At 41.2% G+C, this 24895-nt stretch overlaps 1 protein-coding gene across 1 annotated transcript in view; it reads right to left on the bottom strand.

Annotated features, from left to right (window-relative positions):
* The window catches only part of LOC126336029 (protein deltex), a 41959-nt gene extending 19826 nt beyond the window's left edge, over positions 1 to 22133 (bottom strand). The window contains exons 1-4 of the mRNA XM_049999512.1: positions 21357 to 22133; positions 17677 to 17825; positions 12838 to 13012; positions 2604 to 2798 (exon numbers count right to left, since the gene is read on the bottom strand). Of these exons, the coding sequence (XP_049855469.1) occupies positions 2604 to 2798; positions 12838 to 13012; positions 17677 to 17825; positions 21357 to 21555 (718 nt within the window). The 5' untranslated portion in view covers positions 21556 to 22133. The remainder of the gene's footprint in view (positions 1 to 2603; positions 2799 to 12837; positions 13013 to 17676; positions 17826 to 21356) is intronic.
* Between the last annotated feature and the right edge of the window lie 2762 nt (positions 22134 to 24895).

The raw sequence follows: 24895 nt of genomic DNA, 5'->3' as shown, positions 1-24895 counted from the left end.
ATGATGTATTGTCTGTCTGTCTGTCTACCACGCACATAAAGGAAACCATAAGTGAAACAGAGAAGCTGGCCAGATAGCCTAGCCCATTGAAGAGCCCACTTCTGGAACATGGGGAGGACTGTTGGCTCTGGATCAAATCCGCCTCAAGGATTAATGACATTGGCCAGTGTGCTGGCCAGCATGGATGTGGTATCACCTACAGAAATACCAAGCTGGTCATCATGTCCCACCTTGGATGTGTGATGCACATACACTCTGACAAACTGTCATATTTGATCATGCAATGTACACTAAATGCTGATAGAATGGTTACATGAATTCCTCCCCAGGGCGGGAGTTTGCTGGCAGTAGAATTAAAAATGTTTTGGGAGTGGCAACACCTCCATAATAATAGCCTGTATAGCAGATGGATGGTTCTCTGTGAATGCTGAAGATGAACCATACCAGTTCCAACCTGGCAATGATTGGATATTGAGCACCAGAAAGGAAGGACAGAATTTTAAACTGAGAAGCAGTATATTCCTGCAGAGAAAATAGTGAGAAAGGATGAGTTGCAACGCATCTTAGAAACAGCATGTTCAAATCTATTGTAATCCACAGGGTATGCTTATATTAAAACTGTTAAGAATTTGTTGTGCATTGCTGATACTGGAAATTCCATTTATAATTGTTGGAATGTACAGGTACCAACTGTGAATGTTTCAAATATTTCTACAAAACTTTGTATCATTATTATGCCACTCTGAAGATGAAGGAAATCAAACAATAAATGATAATCTGTTCACATTTTACTTTTCTCAAAGCTTCATATAGAAGAAACATTTTAGAACTCTTACTTACCACTTATAACCTGGATTCCATGGATTTTTCCACAAGAATTTCACATGACAGCAGAATAGTATCAGAAAACATATTTGTAAGTACACTCTTTAATGTCTAGTCAGTCATGAATTTCACCTCTGATGATGACACACAACTGGCTATACAAAATAAATTTTCTGATCACAATGAAATGGTATAGTGGAAAACAGAGTGATGAATGAACAGACTAGAAAATATTTCAAAATATCTGAAGGGAACATTAAGAAAAGTTTTGTGTCCAAGTCCTTCACAATGCAGTTCTCAGCTATAAAGTTCTCGGTTAGTTTTCTGCAACAAATTAGAATAAAATCCCAAGCTTTCAATCACTTCCTCCATCACCATTGTCAGCAGTTAAGTCTGTCATGAAACTGGGGAGGCTTACATTTTTATGCCTGAAGGATGGCGTCTGATTAAAAGAGAGAATGATGACATATGGAGATGGTGCATGTTGGTGAGGCACCCTCTGCGTCCATAGATTACATTTGTGCTCACTGTCCAGCATCATTTGCAGTGCCATCACTCATATTATGTAGTAATCTATGTGAATTCTTCCTCTGTACTCTTTCTTTATCAAGTGCACGCTTCCATGCATTGTCCAATGTGTAGCAATTATTGAAATTGTTATCACATAGTCTAATTTCTATTGCTTCTCTGATAACAGAGTCCAATAAGTAGAAGTGTGAACCAAAATTCTCTAATGTTCAAACATAATATGGTGTGTACTTATTAGACTGTGTTCAGCTACCACCAATATTTCAGAATTCCTGTACTTAAGGTGCATGTTCCATTCCGAGGAGGTCTCATTTCCTCCAGTTATTTCTCCTTTCATCTCTCAGATGGAGTCCTGGATTCTGGATTATATATTGACAATATAGCTGCTTCAACTGTGTCACACCAATATAGATTAATGACACCTCATTTCACCATCTATTTTTCAAGTGTGTTTTCCAGCTGCAATAAAATTAATTTCACAGAAGGAAAGGAACAGCATGAGTGTTGATTAGAATGTTGTGGGCATCAAGAGGCACAGAAATTAGAACATCCTCTTTCTGAAACATGGGCACTTGACAGTCTGTAAAGCTTACAAACTAAAAGATAACTAAATGATAAGTTTAGTTACCTAGTACAATATTAAATACTGATAACAAAATAAAATACTCCTGACCAATAATATTAGTTGTGATCATTTATCTCCACATCAAGTACCCTACAGTAGAAGAATAACCCCTTAACCAGGTGATTTTATCAATAACAAGCATCAATATCAAATCCACTGAATATGTGAAAATATTTTACAGTAGCAAAAGGTAATACAACAACTGGATTGAGGTCAACGGTCAGTTCTTGAAACTTGCAACACACATTTTATTCTTAATCAGTAAAATGTAAGTTGCAAAATAACTATGCAACCTCATAATACAAACTCAGCATCTAATTAGTTCTTTCATTTCACACCATTCAAATTTATTTCTCACAATCAGTTGAAACAGCCTTAACACATTACATTCTCAATAACATATATTCAAGATTAGATCGTGAACGTGATGTACTGAACATACAAATAACTATCATGGCCTTTCAAAACCAAGGAAACTTCAATTTTCTGTCTCACTGCCAGACACAGCACCCAAGCTGCCCGTAACTATAAAAAAACTGAATAACAGCCTGAACTAAATTTTAAACTTCCTTGGTAAAGAAATGGCATTTATTCATATTACAACAAAAATAAGTTTCTTACTCACCAAATATATTCAAGTTATTCAAGATACGTGCAATGTTACCAGCACCTTCATTAGACGTTTTTCCTTTCTTCACATTCTTTTTAATCCCAGAGAATGTCTGTTTTTTACTTGTGCCAACATTATCTTTTGACAGTCCTGCTGTTGTTTTCTGAGTAACGACTTTATTGCTGCTGGTGTTGTTACTGACCTTCCTTCCTATGAAAACATTACATAAGCAATTAGTGGAAAGTTATCTTTTATGATTTACTGTATCAGTTCACAGGAGGAGGAGGAAAGCGAGCTTAATGTCTTGACAACATAGTGTGCAGCAGCTTGTGATTGCCAGAACAAACAGAAGTAGTTGATTAGCTACATTCCACTGTATAATTGAATATTAGTATTGTATTTTGCATGGTAATTATTGACTGATCAGTTTATTCTTTACAACAGTGAATATATCGAAATTAGTTACTTTAGTCCATAGAAAGAAGCCAAGTTTACAAAGTGAATAAATAGGCCAGTACTGCTGGGTGCTACGCTATGCTGGAAAATATCTTCTGAATTTGCCGATGGTGATGCTGCTGCTGCTCCAGCGAAACTGACATTGAGAATGATAGTTTCAGAACACTAATGACCAATGGGGGCTGTGGTGGTGGTAGTGCTGGCGGGGAGGCGATCAATAGCAGCACAGTGGGGTAGCAGCATGGTGGAGCTTTCATTTTAGTTGGGACACAAATTACAATCACAAAAAATAACATCACTTTAAGCTAAAAGCCTTGATCACTTGGGTAAACATGAACCCACTATAGTGGCATACTTAAGTGGTTAGCATGTTAATGCAATGTGTAGAAGGTCGCACATTCGAATTGTGTGAAATACACCTTTTTTTATTTTAATTTTTCAAACAAATCAAAATACTTTATTATTTTTATTCAATTACTTGGTTTAAAGATTTTTGTGTGTATGATACTTCTCTGCATAGTTTTCATCATCATACTGACTTTTATTTGCTCTATTTTCTCTTCCTATCAGTATATTTTCATTTGGAATCTGCCTGTGTTATCCATTACCTGCAACCACATGCCAAACAGAACTGCCCATTGGTTGGTAATGTGGTAGCCTATGTAGCCTTGTGATGAATGTTCAGGTGCCAGTAACCAATGATAACAAGAAATTATGGTTAGCTTTTAGCACTGAAACTGAAATTTTTCTGTCTCGTATTTGCTCATAGAGGTTAGCTTCAATTGCCCTGAAGAAAGTGATCATGACTTTAGTTCTGCTACAGATTGCTGACCACTGTTTTCTCAGATACACTGCACATCACGAGCTTGTGGTTCATATAGCACACAAGTTTAAATTCACGGATACACAACATGTCATCTGCCAGTTCAGTCATTGATCATTTAAAATCAGCTGTTAACAGAGCATCACACATTTTTGTCATACCATGCGAAGGCTGCTTCCCACATTGCTCTGCATTACACATTAATAGCATTTGCAAAGTGACCTGCTGTGTTTGTGTGTAACCTACAACCAAGAGGCAGCCGGCGGCTGATGTGGGAACACTGTAGCAGCAAGTGGGGAAGTCAATTATCAAATGATTTTAATTGGACTGTAGTCTTATTGCTGTTTCTAATCTGGCTGGGAGGTCTCTCGTTTACTGAACCTCCAAGAAACCAGACTGGCAGGTAGACAAAAGTCCACACAATTTGAGGGCCCAAATGCAATTAAAAGTTCTGAGAAGTTAATTTTACCAGTCTACGTTTATCTGTTGGATCATTTGATAATGGAACAAGTCAGGGCTTGAGGCCATGTCATGGGACAAGTCGAGGCCACAAAGCAGTTCCCATCCTTTAAATTTTTGTTATGTGGCCTGAACAGTATACAGTAAAGACTGGGAAGATCTTTCCATCCTTTGTTTACACGCCTGGAAGGTGGGAGGGCAAGAGAGTCAATGATGTCACCACCATGAACCAACAGCTGGGAACAGTACTTGGTCATCAAAGACCAAGTAACCCACAAAGTCTGACCTACAACTGAGAGGGAATATATTTTCCCATGAAAGAGATATATCAAACCAGGCATTCTTTTTCATTTAATTAAAAACTGAGCTCTTGTATTGATTTTCATAGTGTACATCTTCAAGTTTGCCCTCTGGAATACCTGACAGGCTGGTCAGTTTGGAATGGGAGTGACAAGACCACCAGGAAGAGGTCACTGTCACAGAGTGTGATATATACAGCCCCTTGTAATAAAATAACTAAGTTCAGTGAATAAAGAGTAAGATCTATGGGCAAGAACAAGCTGCGTGCTGTCCTAAATTGGGTAAGGGACCAGCCATTGTGACAAAATTCAAACTTGTCAAGGAACTATTCAATGAAGAGACCTCACCGGGTGGTCTGGAACTGCTCCCCAAAGGATTATCAGCATTAAAATCCCCAAGGAGGAAGCGGGTGTCGCTATATCATATCCAGTAACTCACAGTACAGATTTCCCTCTCTAGCAGCAGGTAAATATTGCAAACAGTGATATCAACAACCATCAACACAGCCGCCACACTCTATTGTGTTTGGAAGATGTTGAATACTTGTGTTGATCCACTGTGCCATCCAGAATGACAAGATTCCCCAGATCGCAATGTTCCGTCCTCCTGCCTGGATTCTTCCAAAGATTGTCGAAGAATGTTTGCTATCAAACACTTCATGCCCTATATGCCAATGACCATCAGCATAAAACATGATTGATCTGAAAAGGCAACCTGTTGCCACTAGTGGACATCCAGTTCCAGTTGCGGTATTGGCATGCAAATTTCAGCCTTCGTTGCTGATGAAAAGCTGTCACCATGGGTACATGGTAGCCCTTTGGTTAATATAAATGGTCAGTTGCTCTGCATTTGCACATATGTCCCACATACACATCTCTGCTGGCATTGTTGACCTGTTATTTAAGGCCGGTGGTGCATCACAGTTGCCTCAGTGCTGGTTTTGGATAGCGCCATGCACTGTATATTTTTAACCACAACAGCATGCAAACAGTTTACAAAATTAAGCATTTGGGAACTGGTTTCATCCTTGACCAGAAAGCCAATGATCATGCCCTTTTGGACATCAGATAAATCACTCTGTTTCTGACAATGACTGCACTGTGTTCTGCATACCCTAACACACTTTATATTCCTCCACTGCTAGTGCTGCCACCTGCCGACAGCGAGTGGTCACTGCATGTTGAGTCTAACATAGGTGGTGATCACAATACTGTGACTGGATCATGTGCTATCAACGTATCTACTCCACAAGTCACCATCATATGAAATGTGGTGACCTGGAAAAACAGTGTACCAAAATCATTCCTCCTCCTTCTCTTAGCTTATTCCGATAAATCGATTTGCCCCCTGCCCTTCTTATGGCTAAACGTACATGGTCATTTCACCTTAAACTGTTCATGTTGCGTTAAGTGACTCTATGGTTTAACTTCTCAATTAATTCACTGCTATTTTAATCATTCAAAGAACATCTGCTTCTATGCTGGTTTGAAATTATTTACGTGACTCATGTAACAAGTTAAACTGTGTGCCTTCGTCAGACAAATACCCAAATACTCTACTCTTACAAGTGATATTTTCCAATGATCCCCTAAAACACACTTCACATCATGTGGCTTACTATTAGTGCATAATATCTAGTGAAAAAAAAGTTACAAGCATTATGACCACATTAATCAAAACATGTCTGTACCATCACTAATGTTACAAGAGTTCAACTGTGTATTGAGAAAAGAATGAAAAAGACTGGAAGACACAGCATCATTCAATGTGTTATGTAATGTAACAAACTGTTTACATATTAAGTGATAATTTGTGAACAATTATGTTGTCTTCCTAAGAATGAATGAATCTATAGCTAATTAATCAGCCTGATAAATGAAGTATACAGTCTATAACAGTGGCAACTAAGTATGAGGACTGGAGGTGGTGTGTGGATATCCAGCTGCAGTTGTGGTATTGGTGTGCAAATTCCAGCCTTGCCACTTCCCTTAGTTCATGGCGTGTTTTTGATTGGGCAAAGAAGAGCACAGATTTCCAAATCCACAGCAATGATTCTGGAAAGCTTTACACTGGCTTTGTGGCTACCTTTGAACCTCTTCTCCTGATTACCAGGACAGCAAACACCCTTAGTTACTTCACACCACAACACCCACTTTTGAATGCTATCACAGACACACAAGCCACAGTCCAATGCCGTAACACTGGAGGTGGTGCTGGACTAGCAGTCTCTATTCCTTTGCTGGAATTAACCAGAATAAGTTCATTTTGCCAAATAACTTTCCAAATGTAAGTTACACAAAATATCCACAGTGCTGAATTTGAATTGAGTTACCTGAGAAGAAATAAAGATAAAAAAATGAGAAGTAGAGAGTAGAGGGAGGGAGGGAGGGAGGGAGGGAGGGGGGCATCATTTAAGCGCCCATGTCGGAACTGTAGAACACAAAGACAAAGAGGAGTTATAAACAACTACACATTAATCCCAATCGATCGAAGAGAAGACAGTTAAAAACAGGGATTTAGAGAAAGATCTATAAAATACACCACAGAGGAATGGAGGTCCAAAAGTAAAAATTAAATGGCTTCAGCCATACTGATAGAAAGTAAAATGTGGTCAACAGCCCACGTGTCATTCCCTAAAACAGCCAATAACTCAGACAGCTAACAAAAACGGGAATGTAAACAGTTTAAAAAAGGGAATTCCATCAGGAAATGGCAAGCAATAAAAGTCGAGTGCAATGGGGAGAAAGGGGTGGGGGAGCACCACTTAACAAATGACAATCGATAAAAAGGCAGTGCCCAATACACAACCTAGTTAAAATGACCACCTCACGGCAGAAGGGCCGAGGGGAGGTCGTCCAAGCCTCTGGGAGAGGCTTAATAACCCAAGGTTTATTCCCATGAAGGGAGGATCAGAGGCGATGCCAAAGTGACACCACCTCCTGATAGACGGCAACACGGAGATCATTGGAGGGAATGTAAGAACTTGTGGGTGGGGGTACGAGGACTACAGCCTTGGTAGCAGCCTCAGTTCCTGTCAAACAGACATGACCAGGAACCCACATAAACGTCAAAGTGGCTCCATCAAGAGTGAGCAAGTGACTGTTTTCCTGGACCGGTTGCACTAGGGGAAGGATGGTGTACAGCACACAGAGGCTTTGAAAGACACTGAGAGAGTCTGAGCAGAAGAAACAATTGAAAAGCCTGTGTCGCTGGATGTACTCAGTGTCCTGATAAAGGGCAAAGAGCTCTGCTGTAAATACTGAGCAGTGTGCCAGAAGCCGACTCTGGAAAAAGTCAGTGCCAATGACAAAGGCACACCTGACACCACAGACAGTCTGAGAGCAATCAATGTACACAAAGGTACAATCATGAAATTCCAAGTGAAGGTTGTGAAACTGAAGGTGATAGAGCGAGGCTGCAGTAATGTCCTTAGGAAGAGAATGAAGTCCAAGGTGAACACGGATCATCGCATGAAGGTGGTGAAGGGTTCACACCCACTGGGAAAGTTGCAGGAAGTGTGAAAATCTCTTGGAGCAAGAGGCAAAAGCAAACTCCAGGAGGTAACAGAGAAGACGGGCGTGCCCCATACTGGTGATCAAAGGAGTCATCAAGGAAGGAGGTATAGGATGGATGGCCACACATGGCAGACAAACGGCATGCGTATCTGCTGAGGTGAAAGTCACAGCAGTAGGACAGCCGTAGTTTGGCAGCTTCTGCATACAAACTCTCAACCGGACCAGTGTAAAAGGCGTCAGTGCCCAAACGGATGCCACGATGGTGGATAGAATTGAGACAGTTTAAGAGGGGCAGATGTACAAATGCATCAACAAAGCACCCATAATCTAGTTCTGAATGACAAGGGACCAGTAAAAATGGAGAAGGGTGTTTCAATCTGCACCCCAAGAAGTCCATTGAGGACACATTGGACATTGAGGGACCGCGCACAGTTGGCTACCAGGTAAGACACGTGGGAGGCTCAGAAGAGTTTCCTATCGAGCATGAGCCCAGGAATTTCGTAGTTTCAATGAAACAAAGAACAACAGGCCCAAGATGTAAAGATGGTGGGAGAAACGAATCGTACCACCAGAACTTGGTACAAATGGTTTTGTCAGTGGAGAAGCGAAACCCACTGTCAATGCTCCACGAGTAAAGACGATCGAGACATTGCTGAAGACGCTGCTCAGTGAGACAGGTCTGTGGAGAACTTATATGCATGGCAAAATTGTAAACAAAAAGGGAGCTGGAGGTGCTTGGCAGTAGACAGGTCATTATAGGGTTAATGGCGATAGCAAAGAGGATGATGCTCAGGATAGATACCTGACGCGCACCTTTTTCCTAGATAAAGATGTCAGACAAGGCAGAACCTGCACCTTGAAAACTTGGTCTCTTAAAGATTCCTGAAGGAAATGGGGCAGAAAGCCACCAAGTCCCAAGTGTAGAGAGTACGGACGATACCAGTCTCCAACAGGTGTCGTAGGCTTTCTCCAAATTGAAAAATACAGCCACACTCTGGGATTTCAGCAGAAAATAATCCATGATATGGGTGGACAAAGTGACGAGATGGTCAACTGCAGAACGACGCGCTCAAAATCCACACTGTGCAGTAGTTAGTAAATTGTGAGACTTGAGTCACCAGACCAGCTGGGCATGAATCATACATTCCATAACATTGCAAACACAGCTAGTGACAGAAATGGGGTGGTACCAACAAGGAAGGTGTTTGTCCTTACCGGACTTAGGTATGGGTATGACAGTGACTTCACACGACTATCTGGGAAACATGCCCTCTGCCTAGATACAGTTGTAGGTATTGCGCAGAAAGTGCAAGAGAAAGGTGCTGCAACATCTGAATGTGAACAGCGTCTGGCCCTCGGACAGAGGATCAAGTTGCAGTGAGAGCATGATCTAGCTCCCTCATAGTAAAGGCATCATTGTAACATGATTCTGAGAAGAGAAGGGTATCATCCAAGCCTCCTCCACTCGTATCAGATGGAGAAAGGGGATGGTGGGAAGAGCTGGATATCTCCACAAAATGGCAGCCCAAGGTGTTGGAGATAGCAAAAGGATCCACAATGGCATCGTCTGCTACTGTCAGGCCAGAAATTGGGGAATGGATCTTAGCTCCAGAGAGCTGTCAGAGGTGGGCCCACATGACAGAAAAGGTAGTGGAACTGTTAAAAGAACTAGTGAATGAAATCCAGCTAGCTTTTTTGCTTTCCTGATGAATGCGACGAAACTATGTGCACATCTGTTTATCACAAATGCAGTTTTACATTGTGGGGTGACGGTTAAAAATACGGAGAGCACATCTCCGCAAATGAATCGCGTCATGGCATGCCTCAGTTCACCAATGGACCAGGACACGGTGTGGTACAGAGGAAATGCGAGGAATGGGACATTCTACAACAGTAAGGATAATGGTTGTTAGATATTCCATCTGGACATCACAACTTGTGAAATGTTGTTCGCTGAAGGTCACCAGGAGGAGTAAAGTCTCCAGTCAGCCTTAGTAATCTGCCATTTGGATGGGTACACAGGTGGGGTAGGAGTCAGCAAATGGGTAGCACTTAGGAAATGGTTGCTTGAGTATGTGTCAAAAAGAACGGACCACTCAAGATGATGGGCAAGCTGGGCAGTGCAGGAGGTTAGGTCCAGATGGGAATAGGTGTGCGAGGAGTCAGAAAGGAATGTGGATGCTCCTATGTTAAAGCAGAATTTTAAGTTGATTAAGAAGTTCAGCCAAGAAGGCACCTCTCGGACAGGTCCTGGAAGAACCCCAAATGGGATGGTGCACATTAAAGTCACCGAGCAGCAGGAATGGGCGAGTTACCTGCCAATAAAATACACGATGTCTGCCCTGGTGACATCAAATGACGGATGGATGTAAACAGTACAAAGGTAAAAGGTCAAGTGAGCAACGCAAAAGCGAACTGAAACAGCTTGAAGATGGGTAGACTATGAATGTCATCCTGTATGAGCAGCATGACATCCCCACGAGTTGGAATGGCGACCTCACAGGAAGATCAAAACGGACCGGGGAGGAATGTAAAAGCTCAAAGCAATCGTGAGGATACAATGTTGTTTCCTGAAGGCAAAGTACAAGTGGACACTGCAATTCTAAAAGCCGATGTAGATCCTTGTTGCTGGATCATAGGCCATGAATGTTTCATTGGAGGAGAGTCATGACGAAAAAAAATGAAGGGGTGTCACTTCGGCGGCTAGCGAGTGACAGCCTCTGAAGACTCTCTGCTACAGGGCACAGAGGCAGGAGGATCCTGCTCCATGAGGTTTCCTTCTGATGTTGGCCCATGGAGTTCAACACAGAAAAATGGTAGGTGGTGCACACCAGTGACACGAAGCCGGACTGGTGAGGGAATCGTGTGGTGACGTAGTCGAAGAGGATCTTCACGTCATGAAAGGAGAAGACCTTTTGCTTTTGTTGGACTTCTTCGAGCCTTTCCAGTTAGCAGAGGAAGACTCAGCTGTCGGTTGGCTGGAGGGACATAGGAAGTCTTCATGGGAGTACTCCTTCTCTCCGTTCTGGCCTGCCAGTTCTGTAGCTGGTGACTTTGCTCCACAAGGCGAGAGTTTGATGGCTTGTTGCACAGCTAGACGAGGGGACAGTGATGCTTCCATGATGCTGGGTGATTTCACAACCTTAGAGCTGAATTTCAGGTCACATTTCTGCATGTCCATGCCATCATGGAGCTAGATGTAAGAAGAATGATACGATAAGGGTCAGACAGTAGAAAGCAGGATTTGCTACTAGCCGATAACTTGCGAGCGACTGGGTAAGGTACTTTTTCCTTTACCCGGATCTCCTGGAGAGCCCGCTCATCAAGATGGGACAATCTCGAGAGGAGGTGGCATGGTCGCCACAGCAGTTAATACAGAGGGGAGAAAGAGGCAGACAATCGCCCTTGATCGCACCCTTACCACAGGTTACATATTTGGCCAGGAGTTGACAAGACATTTGAGTGTAGTTGAAATGGTACTACTGGTAGCTGTACATCACATTCGGGATGTATGGTCAAACTGTGATACCCTCATAGCCGGCTCTGATCTTGGATTGAAGCACCACTCTATCAAAGGTAATAAAGAGAGTGTGTGTGGGCACTAAGGAGGCATCTACCTTTTTCATAAACTGATGGGCGGCAAAGAAACCCTGATCAGAGAGGTACATTTGGATTTCGGCCTCAGCCAGACTGTCAAGCAGCCTAGTGTAAATAACACCACGGGGAGAGTTCAGAGTTCTGTGGCATGAATAGGATAGCCGTGGAGAAGCAAAGCGGCAAGCAGTTGTTGTGCTTGAGTATCAGAAGTAGTCTTCAAAAGCAAACGGCCACTCTGTAAACGTTAGAATAATTTCACAGGGCCGGTAATTGCATCAACAACTTTCTGCATCATAAACGGATTTACTGTGGTGAAAGACTGACTGTCTTCACTACGTGAAAAGATGAGAAAGCATGGTGCAGCTCGGAGGGTCTTTGAATAGGGAGCTTCATTCCATTTATGTTTGGTAGATGTGGACTGCAAAGACGATGATTGGCTCATTGCGAGGAAATACCTCATGATTGCCAGTGTCTCTGATGGCACACTCCTTCCAACTGGGGGCCCCCTTCACAAGGAGACGCACCTGCCTTAGGTGATTGTTCACACCTCAGATCACACCTCTCACACACCTGACAGAGGGGCAAATTGTCCATCTGGAAAGATAGTAGCTCAGGCAATCGTCCCTCCCTGTGCCCGCCCTGCACCAAGGGATATGTGCAAACCGCATCTGTCAACCTGGGGCTGGGAATTACGCATTACCCAGTCACCTGTTATGCGACAGATGCATAGGCTGGCTTCAGGAGCAGACGCAGACAGGGAGGAAGAAGAAAAAAAGTGGAGCCTCAAACATCAAAACAGGGGAAGGATAGGAGAAGGTGAACTAAGAAAGGAAAAAGAATGGAAAAGAGTGGTGAGACTGTTCTCATGTCAGCTACGAACAGTGTGGAACATTCCACAAAAACACCCCACACATGTTCCCCAAGCGAGGGGACAGACCCACAGCACAGACCCACCAAATAACGGCAAGTCTCCCGTGTATGTGTATGTGTGTGTGTGTGAGGGGGGGGGGGGGGGGAATGTGAGGGGGGGGGGGGACTGAGAGGGAACACCATGTATTTTTTTCCTATGTAACTATATTTACTGAACAGGAAATATTACCTGCAACACTACCAATCTCTTCTGGCTGTACTTTCACCAATGGATAAGGAGCTTGTTGAACTCTTCTGATATTACGCACATAACCAGTGTTATTCCGCACCTGGGTCAGGTTACAAAAATTAATAATGTAGGGAAAACCACCATGGGTCTTGCTGATGTCAGTTGTCTGGTCTCCCTGAAAAATTAGAAACATTTAGAATCAAACATGGTAGCACACAAATAAATCTGTTTGTCAAGATGAACACATATAACAACAATATCCAGTATACAATAACCTCATTAAACAACCCAGAGATATGTGGTTTTTAATCAAGTCACCAAATAGTTTTTTCTTATAACTTGTTTAAATATGCTGTACATGTGTCAAGCAATACAATATCGCTACCTACAAATCATTCTACAAAACAAATTATAAATTAATTAAAGAAGTATTCATATATGGAGAGAGAGAGAGAGAGAGAGAGAGAGAGAGAGAGAGAGAGAGAGAGAGAGAGAGAGAGATTCACTGCTTATACCTATAACAAGGTATAACAAGTATTCGTACAAAAAAAGGATAAAAACGTATTACTGCGACATAACCCAGTATCACACAATATGTTATTAAAGACAATGGCTATGTAATAACCATAAATGAAACGATAAGAGGATGGGAGTAGCTCCCCATAACTGACAAGCAATGACAGTATTATGAAAAGGATAAATTGCGATTCACCATACAGTGGAAATGTTAAGCTGCAAATAGGCACGATAAACATACTGTCAAAAAAATTGTTTGAGTCTTTACTGTGCTTATCTGTGACTGAGTAACTCTGCTATAAGCTGAGTAGCAGTCTACCCTTTCCGTACAAGAAATGCACATTATTTTTGTAAAAATACAGTTTTCATTCTGCACGTGTGAAAGTTTTACAGTGTGTAGATACATCCTTCCCACTTGTTTTCAAACTTAGTTCAACTTGTTCCCATGAGTGGCACCGTCACAGCATGTCTTCAGGATGGCTGCTAAACTTGACATTTGTCAGAAGCAATGTGCTTTCATAGAATTCTTGTGCTGTGAAAGCGAGAATGGTGCGAAACATCCACAAGAGGTTGAAAAAGGTGTATGGAGATGCTGCTGTCAATTGAAGTATAGTTAGTCGGTGGGCAAACAGGTTACGTAATGAAAGCAGGCACGGCAATATTGAGGATTGTCCTCGCAGCGGCAGGCCTCATACTACACACACTCCAGACAATGTGCAGAGTTAACAAATTGGTGACTGCTAACAGACACATTACAGTGAACGAATTGTCACGCTACGTTGGGATAGGGGAAGGAAGTGTTCGCAGAATACTGAAAGTGCTGGCATTAAAAAAGGTTTGTGCCGGGTGGGTTCCCAGGATGTTGACAGTGGCTCACAAAGAAACAAGAAACTTTTGGAACAGTACGAGAATGGTGGAGATGAATTTTTTGGAAGAATTGTGACAGGTGATGAAACATGTCTCCATCATTTTTCACCAGAGACAAAGAGGCAATCAATGGAGTGGCGTCATGCAAATTCACCCAAGACAAAAAATTCAAAACCACACCTTCTGCTGGAAAAGTTATGGCTACAGTGTTTTTCGATTCAGATTGATTGTGGACATCATGCCAAGTGGAACCACCATAAATTCTGATGCATATGTGACAACACTGAAGAAACTTCACGCTAAACTGAGTCGTGTTCGACCACATCGCCAAAAGCAGGATGTTTTGCTGTTGCACGACAATGCACGGCCACATGTAAGTAAAAAAACACTGGAAGCAACCACAAAACGCAGATGGACAACACTGAAACACGTGCCTTACAGTCCTGACACGGCTCCATGTGACTATCATCTCTTTGAGAAACTGAAAGACTCGCTTCGTGGAACAAGGTTTGAAGATGATGACTCCCTTGTGCATGCTGCCAAACAGTGGACAGGTTGGTCCAGAATTTTACAGTGTGGGTATACAGGCACTAGTTCCAAGATAGCGTAAGGCAGTTGAGAGGGATGGAAATTACACGGAGAAATGAAAATGTTGTTCCTAAAGGATATATCTACACACTGTAAAACTTTCAAACATGTAGAATAAAAGACGGATTTTTTTTTAAAAAATAGTGTGCATTTCTTTTGGAGTGACCCCCGTAATACGACATCATTCCATTCTGGATTATCTATTGTCTAATCTTATCAATACACAAATGTTTTTCAAAATCTTTTGCGGTTGGCTCCGTTTATGGTATATATGTAAACAAGGAATATATATTACAAGTATTTTTAAATCACTAAATGAGTAAGAACAGATGTCTACAAACCACATAGAGAAGCCATTAAGGAGCAGAGAGGCACATTTAATAAGTTGTCAGATCAACTCATTCACAAAAAGTAGAAAACACACACACACAAATAATACATATTCAGCTCATACATTGTCACTGTTGTCTCTGAGCACTGAGATGCAACTGAGGTGAGTAGCGATTTCAGCTTGGGTGGGTGGTCGGGGTACAGAAGAGGCATCTGGCATGAAGGAGGAGGAGTAGCATGGTAGGGGTGGGTGAAGATGGTGTACTATGCCTGGAGGATGATGTGCTGCATAGAACAGCACTATGTGGCTGTGGGGAAAAAAGGGAGAGAAGGACAAACAGCTATGCAGATGTGCTGGAGAGATTACATATGCCTGGGAGATGCAGGAGTAGGAGGATGGTAGGGGTCACAGGCAGATGGAGGCAGGGACTAGTGAAGGTTGAGGCCAGTGGAGATTACGGAAGCAAAGGATACATTGTAGGAAGAGTTCCCATTTGAGCAACTCAGAAAATCTGGTGTTGATGGGAAGATTCCAGATGGAATCGACTGTGAAGCAGCCTAAGTGAAGCACATTGTGTTATGCTGCATGCTCAACAATTGTGTGGTTCAGCTGTCTCTTTGGTACCTGAAAACAAATCTGTTGCATGTCCAACAGCACACAAGCAACTCCATGGAATGCCAAATTACTCATGGACAACCTACATGAATCCTTCCTGGTCACCCAGAATCCCACAACCCTCATCTGGTTCAGAAATTCTGATGACATCTTCATGATCTGGATCAAGGATGAGGGCATGTGATCCACATTTCTTCAGAACCTTGACACCTCATTCGCTTACCTGGCTTTCCTTAGTCCAATAACCCACCTATGTTGATGTCAATCTCCACCTCACAGAAACCTACCAGCCACAAACAATACCTGCATTTCAACAGCTGCAATCCCTTTCACACAAAGAAATCCCATCCATACAGCCAAACCCCCACAGTTGTCACATCTGCAGTGACAAGCAGTCCCTCTCCAGATATGCCGAGGGTCTTGCTGAGGCCTTTGTGAATTGAAATTATAGTCCCCACCTTGCTCAGAAAACATATCTGCACCTTGTCTCCCCCATCAGCCACCATCATCTGCTCACCTACTGATCTGTCACAAAGGAGTAATTCCTTCATGACTCAGTGCCATGCAGCAATACAGCATTACAATATTCTCCACTATGGGTTCCTATCACTTTTTGCCTCTCCCTCCCACAGAGGTATTCTGTTATCCACCCAATCTACACAGAATCCTTGTCCATATCTATTCCACTCTTGCCCCATGACTCATATCCCTGGAAACGACTTTGATAAAGAACTTGTCCCAGACATCCTCCCAGTGCCACCTACTCCATTCCTGCCACAGGCCTTTCCTAACCCATCAAAGGCAGGACCAAAGGTGAAAGTAGCCATATGGTCCACCACCTTAGCTCCAAGTACTGTACAGCAATCTATGAGGGCATAATCATTAACAAGTTGTCTGTCCACATGAATGGCAACTGCCAAACTATGGCTGGATAATCCGGCTGGTGAGCATGCAGCGCAAAACAGTGTGCTTTGACTTCAGCAACTACTTTGCAGCCTGGGCCACCTGAACTCTTTCAACCAACTCCAGTTTCTCTGAAGTGTATGGGTAGGAACATTCCCTGCAAAATACCATTTGTTCCTATAATATTCCTTGTCTCTTTACTACCTGTCCTTCATGTGCATTAATCCCCTACCTGTTCCCACTCCTGCCTGACACACACCTTGCATGCTTCCAGGGATTCGGTATAGCACCTTTCCCTACTCTGCTTCTCTCCTCTGCTGTTCCCCACCCACCACAACCTCTCAATACTGCACCTAACAGCACAGCATCCTGTTCCTGCCACATCCATGTACAGTCCCACAGGCAGCACTACAGTATCTCATTCCACCTCTACAATGTTATCCCTCTCAGTATAGTGATTCACTACTCGCTTCAGTCAGTCCTCAGCATCCCAACAGCTCCGCTAATGGTGAGGAGCACTCTATGCTTTTTATAATATTGTCGTTATTCCATCCAATATTTTCCATTGTTTGAAGGTCTTACTCCAATAGCTTATCCAACAGCCCACTTTTAAATGTACATGTCTGCTTCTCAATGCCCCCTCTATGTGGTGAGTGGCAATCTACTCTTAACTTGTACTGTTACTCAGATTTTTCCTTATATGACAACTATAATTGATATGACTCCAGCTAACAAACAGTAATGAACATTTGCTTAGTATCTGTTGATTAATTTACCAATTTATCCTAAAAGGAGGGGGGGGGGGGGGGGGAGCAACTACTGTTCACCAGGCATGAAAGTTATTTCCAAACTTCTGATTAATGGCACTGCCAATTTTTGATTAGTATTCTACTAAAATATGTCTTGTTGTCCAGCAACATGTAACCAGCTAAAACAATCGCATGGCTTGGTAACTCTCACCCCTTCAAAAATGTTCTAATCATATATAGCTAATACAAAAATAACATCATATGTCTTACCCTTGCCCATGCTGTTTCTATAAGGCACTGGATATCCATATCGTAAGTATGCCAGTCTCCCGGGCTGTCACCAGCCCATTCCCACTTTGCTCCTTTTGCTGCAGGTGAATCCAGGGAATAACATTTCCTCCGAACATTGTGGGGAACACCTGTAAAGTAGATATTGTTCTGTCAGAATAATTATAAATGACAAAATATGAATCATGTAAAGCACAGAAAGTGAACAAGCATATACACAACTGGAGCTTTCGTAGACCGAACCTGACTTGAATTATGCCACTGGAATCAGAAGTTACATTCTTTCAGATCAGAGCACGGAGAAATTATATTGAAATTTTATACGTAAAATACAATTTGGATCTCACTACTCCAGAATAGTGGCAATGAAGCGAACAATTAGCATTACCTTTAATTACAGATCTACACTGACAGCAAGCACTGTGGGAAACACCAACTACATCTGACCACAAAAATATGAGAATAAGGTTACAAGAGAGACAGGATACCGCAACGAATGTAATTAAAGTAGCCAGCCGTTGGAAAAGAAAGCAACACATCATCATCTGGAAAATAGTGTCATCAAAGTTGATCTCCATCTCACTTGCAGAGCTGTTTCTAACTTTAAGTAAACATTAACAGAACATGCAGTAACTGTATCAATCAAAAGGGTCTGTTTTTCCGCTTAGCCCTGATATTAACAGAAAGTCGTCCAAAAATCTGATTGGGTTCAGATTTGTTAAATGAACACATATGATCCTTAGTCCTCACACTTACCCCTGTGACATAATACTACACTCATTGTTGTGCACCAACAAGTGTTCTCACTGGTTTGCAGTTTTCTAAGCTGGGCCAAAATGATGACCAACTTACACATTATCTTGTCAGATAACACAGAACTGCCACTGCATCTTAGGTTCTTACTTCGCACATTTCTGCATAATATGGTTCACATCATTGTGACTGCCCCAGAGTGAAATTTGCAGCCTCCTACTAATGCACACTCCTGCACCACTGCAGTTGAGACTTCTTTAAAAAGGGAACACATGTAAAGTGTTCTGACTAATACACCAGTGGCACTGTAATGATTTTAGTTTTTTATGTGGAGATAACACCCACATCATCTTTTACAGTTTCCAAATCCTGGCTGAGTCTGCTTGGAACAGAAGCCTCTCCATCTTTTCTTATCCTTTCAACATTATTCTCCTTTTACTCTGTTTCAGTGTTGTTCTCTCTTCTTCATAAACTCCTTCACTCCAACGATCCATCTGTCTGTTAGTGTCCCTCTAGGTATTTGGCCTTCTACTCTCATTTTGTGGCCCCTGTCTCTGGTATCTTGACCACTCCCATTCTTTTAACATGCCCACACAACCTTAATCTTGTCTTTTCGAAGATTTCTTGCATGGGTTTCTCTTTCACAATTTCACTCACCATCTCATTCCTTACTCTACCCATTCGTGTTAGTCCTGTCTTGTTGTTGTTGTGGTCTTCAGTCCTGAGACTGGTTTGATGCAGCTCTCCATGCTATCCTATCCTGTGCAAGCTTCTTCATCTCCCAGTACCTACTGCAACCTACATCCTTCTGAATCTGCTTAGTGTATTCATCTCTTGGTCTCCCTCTACGATTTTTACCCTCCACGCTGCCCTCCAATACTAAATTGGTGATCCCTTGATGCCTCAGAACATGTCCTACCAACCAATTCCTTCTTCTGGTCAAGTTGTGCCACAAACTCCTCTTCTCCCCAATCCTGTTCAATGCTTCCTCATTAGTTATGTGATCTACCCATCTGATCTTCAGCATTCTTCTGTAGCACCACATTTCGAAAGCTTCTATTCTCTTCTTGTCCAAACTATTTATCGTCCATGTTTCACTTCCATACATGTCTTATTTCCTTAAAATTTAATCTCGCAAGCTTGTACCCTGCTCCCTGCCTTTTCTCCATTATCCATGTTTTTGAAGTACATGTATGTATTAGAGTATAATATGTTCAGTGCATAATTGTTTCATTTTATGGTACATTCCTGCTTCAGGCCAGGAATCCACACGAAGTGTAAACGAATCAAATTTATACAAAGTAAATGAAAATTACAGAAACACTACTTTGGATATATAACCTTGACAAAGGAAATCACCCATATTCTCCTCACAGGAACAACTCACAGAATCAACTGTTACTACACACACAACAGGAAACCTTAACCTCAATGTTCCTCCCGAATGCATATCTAGTGCTTCAACAGGTTGTCATCCTACTAGAAACAGAGAACCCCTACTCGTCACACAGACTTTGGTAGCACCTTCACCACATCAGTGATTTGATTCTTCATTGCAACTTGTCAGGTGGGGAATCGCTATACAGAAAGTGTTTACTACCAAACATGTGCTTTGTCTCAATTAAGTAAACTGTTCCTTCTGATAACATCTGCCTTCTCGTGGTACACTCCACTGTGCCACACTTCTTGGCAATTTTACATTTTCTTCCTTTTCCATCCCTCGACCACTTCTTATGGATTTTTGGCCGTTTTCAATTTAAGAGGACCCCCCATTTCTTGTTTTTGGATATATCATATCAAGACCTCGTTAAGTTAAAAGGTAGAGTCGACACCCAATAATGAAAGCTAAAGCTGACCCTAAATCTTAACATCAGATTACAGAGCCTCGAGCTGAATCCTAAATCACAATTCAATTCAAATTGACTTTTATCATTAACAGCAAATATTATTCATTAATAACTTATACTACTACCAGTAAGTGAGAGTAATAACTGAATAATCTATACAGATGCCTCTGCATGATCCACAATACACAATATTTTTATTGCTCAGTTTTTCTAAATAATTAGACTATGACCATTAATTGCTATTTTTGGCAAGAAGTCATATTTTCTTGTTGGAGTTACATGTAACATTCTTGAAGACATTAAGACAAACTGTAAGTTGTGAAGAAGTTGCATCTCTGTTTAGGTGGCACCTCAGGCATGTCTGGTATGGTTTAGTTTGGCCTTTGAATTGTATACATGTGTCATTAGCAAACATTACAGTTTTCAAACAGTCCTTTAGAATAATTAAAAGATAATTTTACAGGGGTTCAAGTAGCTTGTGGTATATGAGGTGAATAGTTCTTGGTCCATTGCAAGCAATATCTACAAATTCTTTTGGGGAAAGAACTGTATCTACCTACAGTGACAGTATGCTTAGTGCATCATTTTGCATCAGCTTTATGGGACCTGTTACACCAACACAGCTCCTCTCCTCTGTGTACGCCCTGCACTGAGCAGAACTTACTTCCTCCATTCCCAAATAGTAAGAATCAAGAAAAATCGTCACACAAGCAAAATTAATTGGTCACCCACTGAATAAAACATTGATAATATTGAAATTGCCAGTTGATTGCACATTTACTTAGAAATGGTGAGGAAGTGTTAAGCCAAAAAAGAAAGGAAACATTCTGGGCAAAACTGAAGAACACTAATTCTATACATTGCACGAAATGTATGAGTGTGTTTTTAGGATTGTAGAATAATCACTAGAAGACAGTATTTTCTCGATAAAAGACTCACTGAGATACTTAACTAGCACACTGAGAATGAAGACTGATGATCCAAAAAGTGAAAGAAAAATGAAATATAGGCCGCCTGCAATAGCTATTTGTTACAATTCGTATAATTAATGTTATTCCTTACCTGCATCTTCGGAACACTGGGTTTTCGTTTTCAGATCTATATAGTACTTCTCTAACGATGGGTCGGCGTCACTCAGGAAGACCCTTGTCAGTTTCTTGCAGTTAGCTCTTTCAAGATGCTGTGAAACCTCTGGGCTGTACGGTCGCCAACGTCCGTGTCTATTTTCCCATTCCCACACAACAACAGCGTGTCCCGACATGGTTAATTAGAACACTAATTGGAATACAGCAACCCCACAGTACCAACATTTCGTTTATGAGCAGTCCTTATACTAGCCATGGCGCTATTTCTGTATACAATCAATTCTTGTTATAACTGTAACAATTAACAACTACGAAACAGAAACGTTAAATATCTATCACATACTTCACACGACACTTATATCATACTTTCAAACAAGTGTCAATGCACCAAACATACAACAACAGTAGCTTCAAAGATTATAAATGGTAAACACAAAACAGAGATCATGATTGTGTGCCCCACAAATTGAGGCGTCGTACGAGCACCGTACCGTCCCGTTCGATTCCATTTAGCGTGGAAAGACCTCCAAGAAATGAACAGAATGTTGACTATGATAAACAGAAATGGATATTGTTATTGGCAAGTAAACTAATACTTCGCTTACGACGTATATAGATACAAATATAGGAAATGAACAAAAAGATGCAAACACTGCCAGAAATGCATGCTTGAACATAAATGCAAATGCGAGCCGACGCTGCATGTTGTGATATTGTGTTTCAGCACGAGCGGCACCTGTGCAATGTCCTCAATACGTGGCAACTATCAGTCATGGGCAGAACAATGTTCTGTGCAGTTGTAACTGCATTATGACAGAGCTAAGTAAATTCGAATGTGGGAAAATAGCTGGTGCTGATATGTTGGGTGCCTCTGACCCAAGATAGCCAAAGTGCTTAGTGTTTCAGGCGACACTATGTCGTAGATTTATACCGCATGCAGAGCTGGTTGGTTGATTCGGGCGACGGGACCAGTCAGCGAGGACATCGGTCCCATCAGATTGGGAAATGATGGGGAAGGAAGTCGGCCGTGGCCTTTCACTGGAACCACCACGGCGTTTACCTGAAGCGATTTAGGGAAATCATAGAAAACCTGAATCAGCGTGGCTGGACGCGGGGTTGAGCGGCCGCTCTCCCGCATGCAGGGATAGCGGAAAAACATCATCCGCTAATTCACAACACGGACGAAAGCATGTGTTGAATGACAGTTAAGCGTGGTCGTTGAGGAGGATTGTGACGAAAAATAAGGCAACGACAGCTGTTGTAGCTACTGTATAACTGAATGTCGTACTCAAATTCCTAATGCCCATAACCAGAAAACGTGAAACCGAAGCCATAAAACCTGATAGTTATACAACAAATTAATAACATGAATCAACCATAATTATAAGTATCCAATATTGGACTAAAACGAATTAAAAAATAAACACCAGCAGTAACAAGGGTAGCGGAATGAACAATAGGAGAAACAGGAGTAGGAACAACCATGGCCACAGGAAGTCAAGAAGTAAAAGGAATCTGAGCTCTTTTAGTTAGTTCCTTGCAGGCATGGAGAAATGGAAGAATGTCATTTTATCAGACGACTCCTGTTTCCCATTGTTTGCAACTTCTGGCAGAGTTTACAGTAAAATAGGATAAAAGAGAACACTGGGGTAACATGAGCCACTTGGACATTCACCATGTTAAGTGCACGCTGTGACTACACTGTTGGTCTAGTGATATTGTCAACGTTATTAGGATGTGGTCAGAGAAGTGCTAGTTTATTTTGAAAGAAAAAGTTGTTGTTTTTGTTAAAGGGGAGTATGAACATTCTTTATGTCAAGTGTTTAAATTACTGTTAAAATATGAACTTCCATTGTCCTGAAATGACATTCATTATTGAGTCAGTTTTAATGCTTTCGTAACATAACCTGAAATACTGATGACACTCTTGAACGTTCAATGCTGCCAACCCAAGTAATACAGCATGCGAAAATTCTTTGAGGGAACAAATAAGGTGTTAGATGAGATTCAGTTTTCGTTCCGTAGACTCAAAAATGAGGTGATTCCTGTGGGTGTGGAACATGTCAGAAAGTATAACATAAAAAAGGGAACATTTGAATATAATACTCACTTTCCCGATCATGTGTCAGGAGATTGTCAAGATATGTGAATACATTACAGTAAACTGGAACTTCTAATATTTAAAGAATTATTACACTCTCATAATGAAACATAGTTCTGTTCTTTAAATAAATTTGTCATATGCAAAATACCTACTTTTGACTATTGTGACCCAGTGCTCTCAAAACTGAAATCTAACAGACATTTTTACTTAAGCTAGTCAAACAGTATCTGTTAAGATATATATGAATAGAGTAGATCGAGTTGCCTACCAAAAAGTGTTTCAAGCTCTGTCTAAAGTGTGCTTTATCTGAAACCAAGCTTTTAATCGTTGTTGGCAGTTCACTGAAAATGTGTGTTCGTGAGTACTGGATCCCTTTTTGAACAAAGGTAAGTGATTATAAGTCCTCATCTATACTGTTCGTATTTCGAGTACTGTTGATATTTATTGAGCTGTTGGTTGGAAATAGTGACATATTCCGTACAACAAATTTCACTACGGAATAAATATACAGAGAGACAGTGGTTAGTATGTCCAGTTCCTTGAGCAGGTTTCTACATGTTGTTCTTTAATTTACACAGAAAATGGGTCTTGTTACACCCTTTTGGAATCTAAATCTTTTGCTGGATTTGACATGTTACCCCAGAATATGATCACATAGAATAAAAGTAAACAAAGTATGCATATTTTTTATGCTTATATCTATTATATGTGTCATAATTCGCACTGCAAATGCAGACTTGATTAGGCGCTTCAGTAATTCTGTGATATGCCCTTCCAAACTGAATTTGTTATAAGCTCTAATCCCAGAAATTTAACATTGTTAACCTCTTCCATCTGCATGTCTTCATATATTATACGCATGCTGAAAAAGAATCTCTTACAGGTTCTGAACTGCATATAGCAGGTCTTTTCAAAATTTAATAACAGTGAATTACCTTTATACCAATTATTAATGTCAGTGGAAATTTGATTAGAAACCATTTCTAAATCTGTACTTAACTTGCTATTTTTTGCAATGTTTGTATCATCTGCAAAAAAATACTTAGTTTTCACAATGTAACAGATGAGAGTTAATTAATGAACACAATAAAAAGCAATGGACCCAAGTTGGAAGCTTGAGGAACACCACATGTAATTAATTCCCTGTTAAATGAAGACTGTTTGCTTACTCCACAGATATTTCACAACAACATCATTTGTTTCCTGTAAATTAGGTAAGACCTGAATCATTTTGCAGCATTGCCAGTAAACTATGGTGTTCTAATTTACTTAATAGAATGCTGTCTTCATACAGACAAAGGCTTTTGACAGGTCACAGAAAATGCCAGCAACCGTTAATTTGTTATTTAATGAATTAAGTACAGTCTCACTGTACATGTAAATAGCTTTCCAAATATTTTTGAAAGGGTTTG

Source organism: Schistocerca gregaria, chromosome 1 (genome assembly GCF_023897955.1).
Source record: "Schistocerca gregaria isolate iqSchGreg1 chromosome 1, iqSchGreg1.2, whole genome shotgun sequence".
Classification (NCBI taxonomy): Eukaryota; Metazoa; Arthropoda; class Insecta; order Orthoptera; family Acrididae; genus Schistocerca; species Schistocerca gregaria.
Note: the sequence above shows the minus strand (reverse complement) of the source record. Positions and strands in the feature narration are given on the sequence as shown.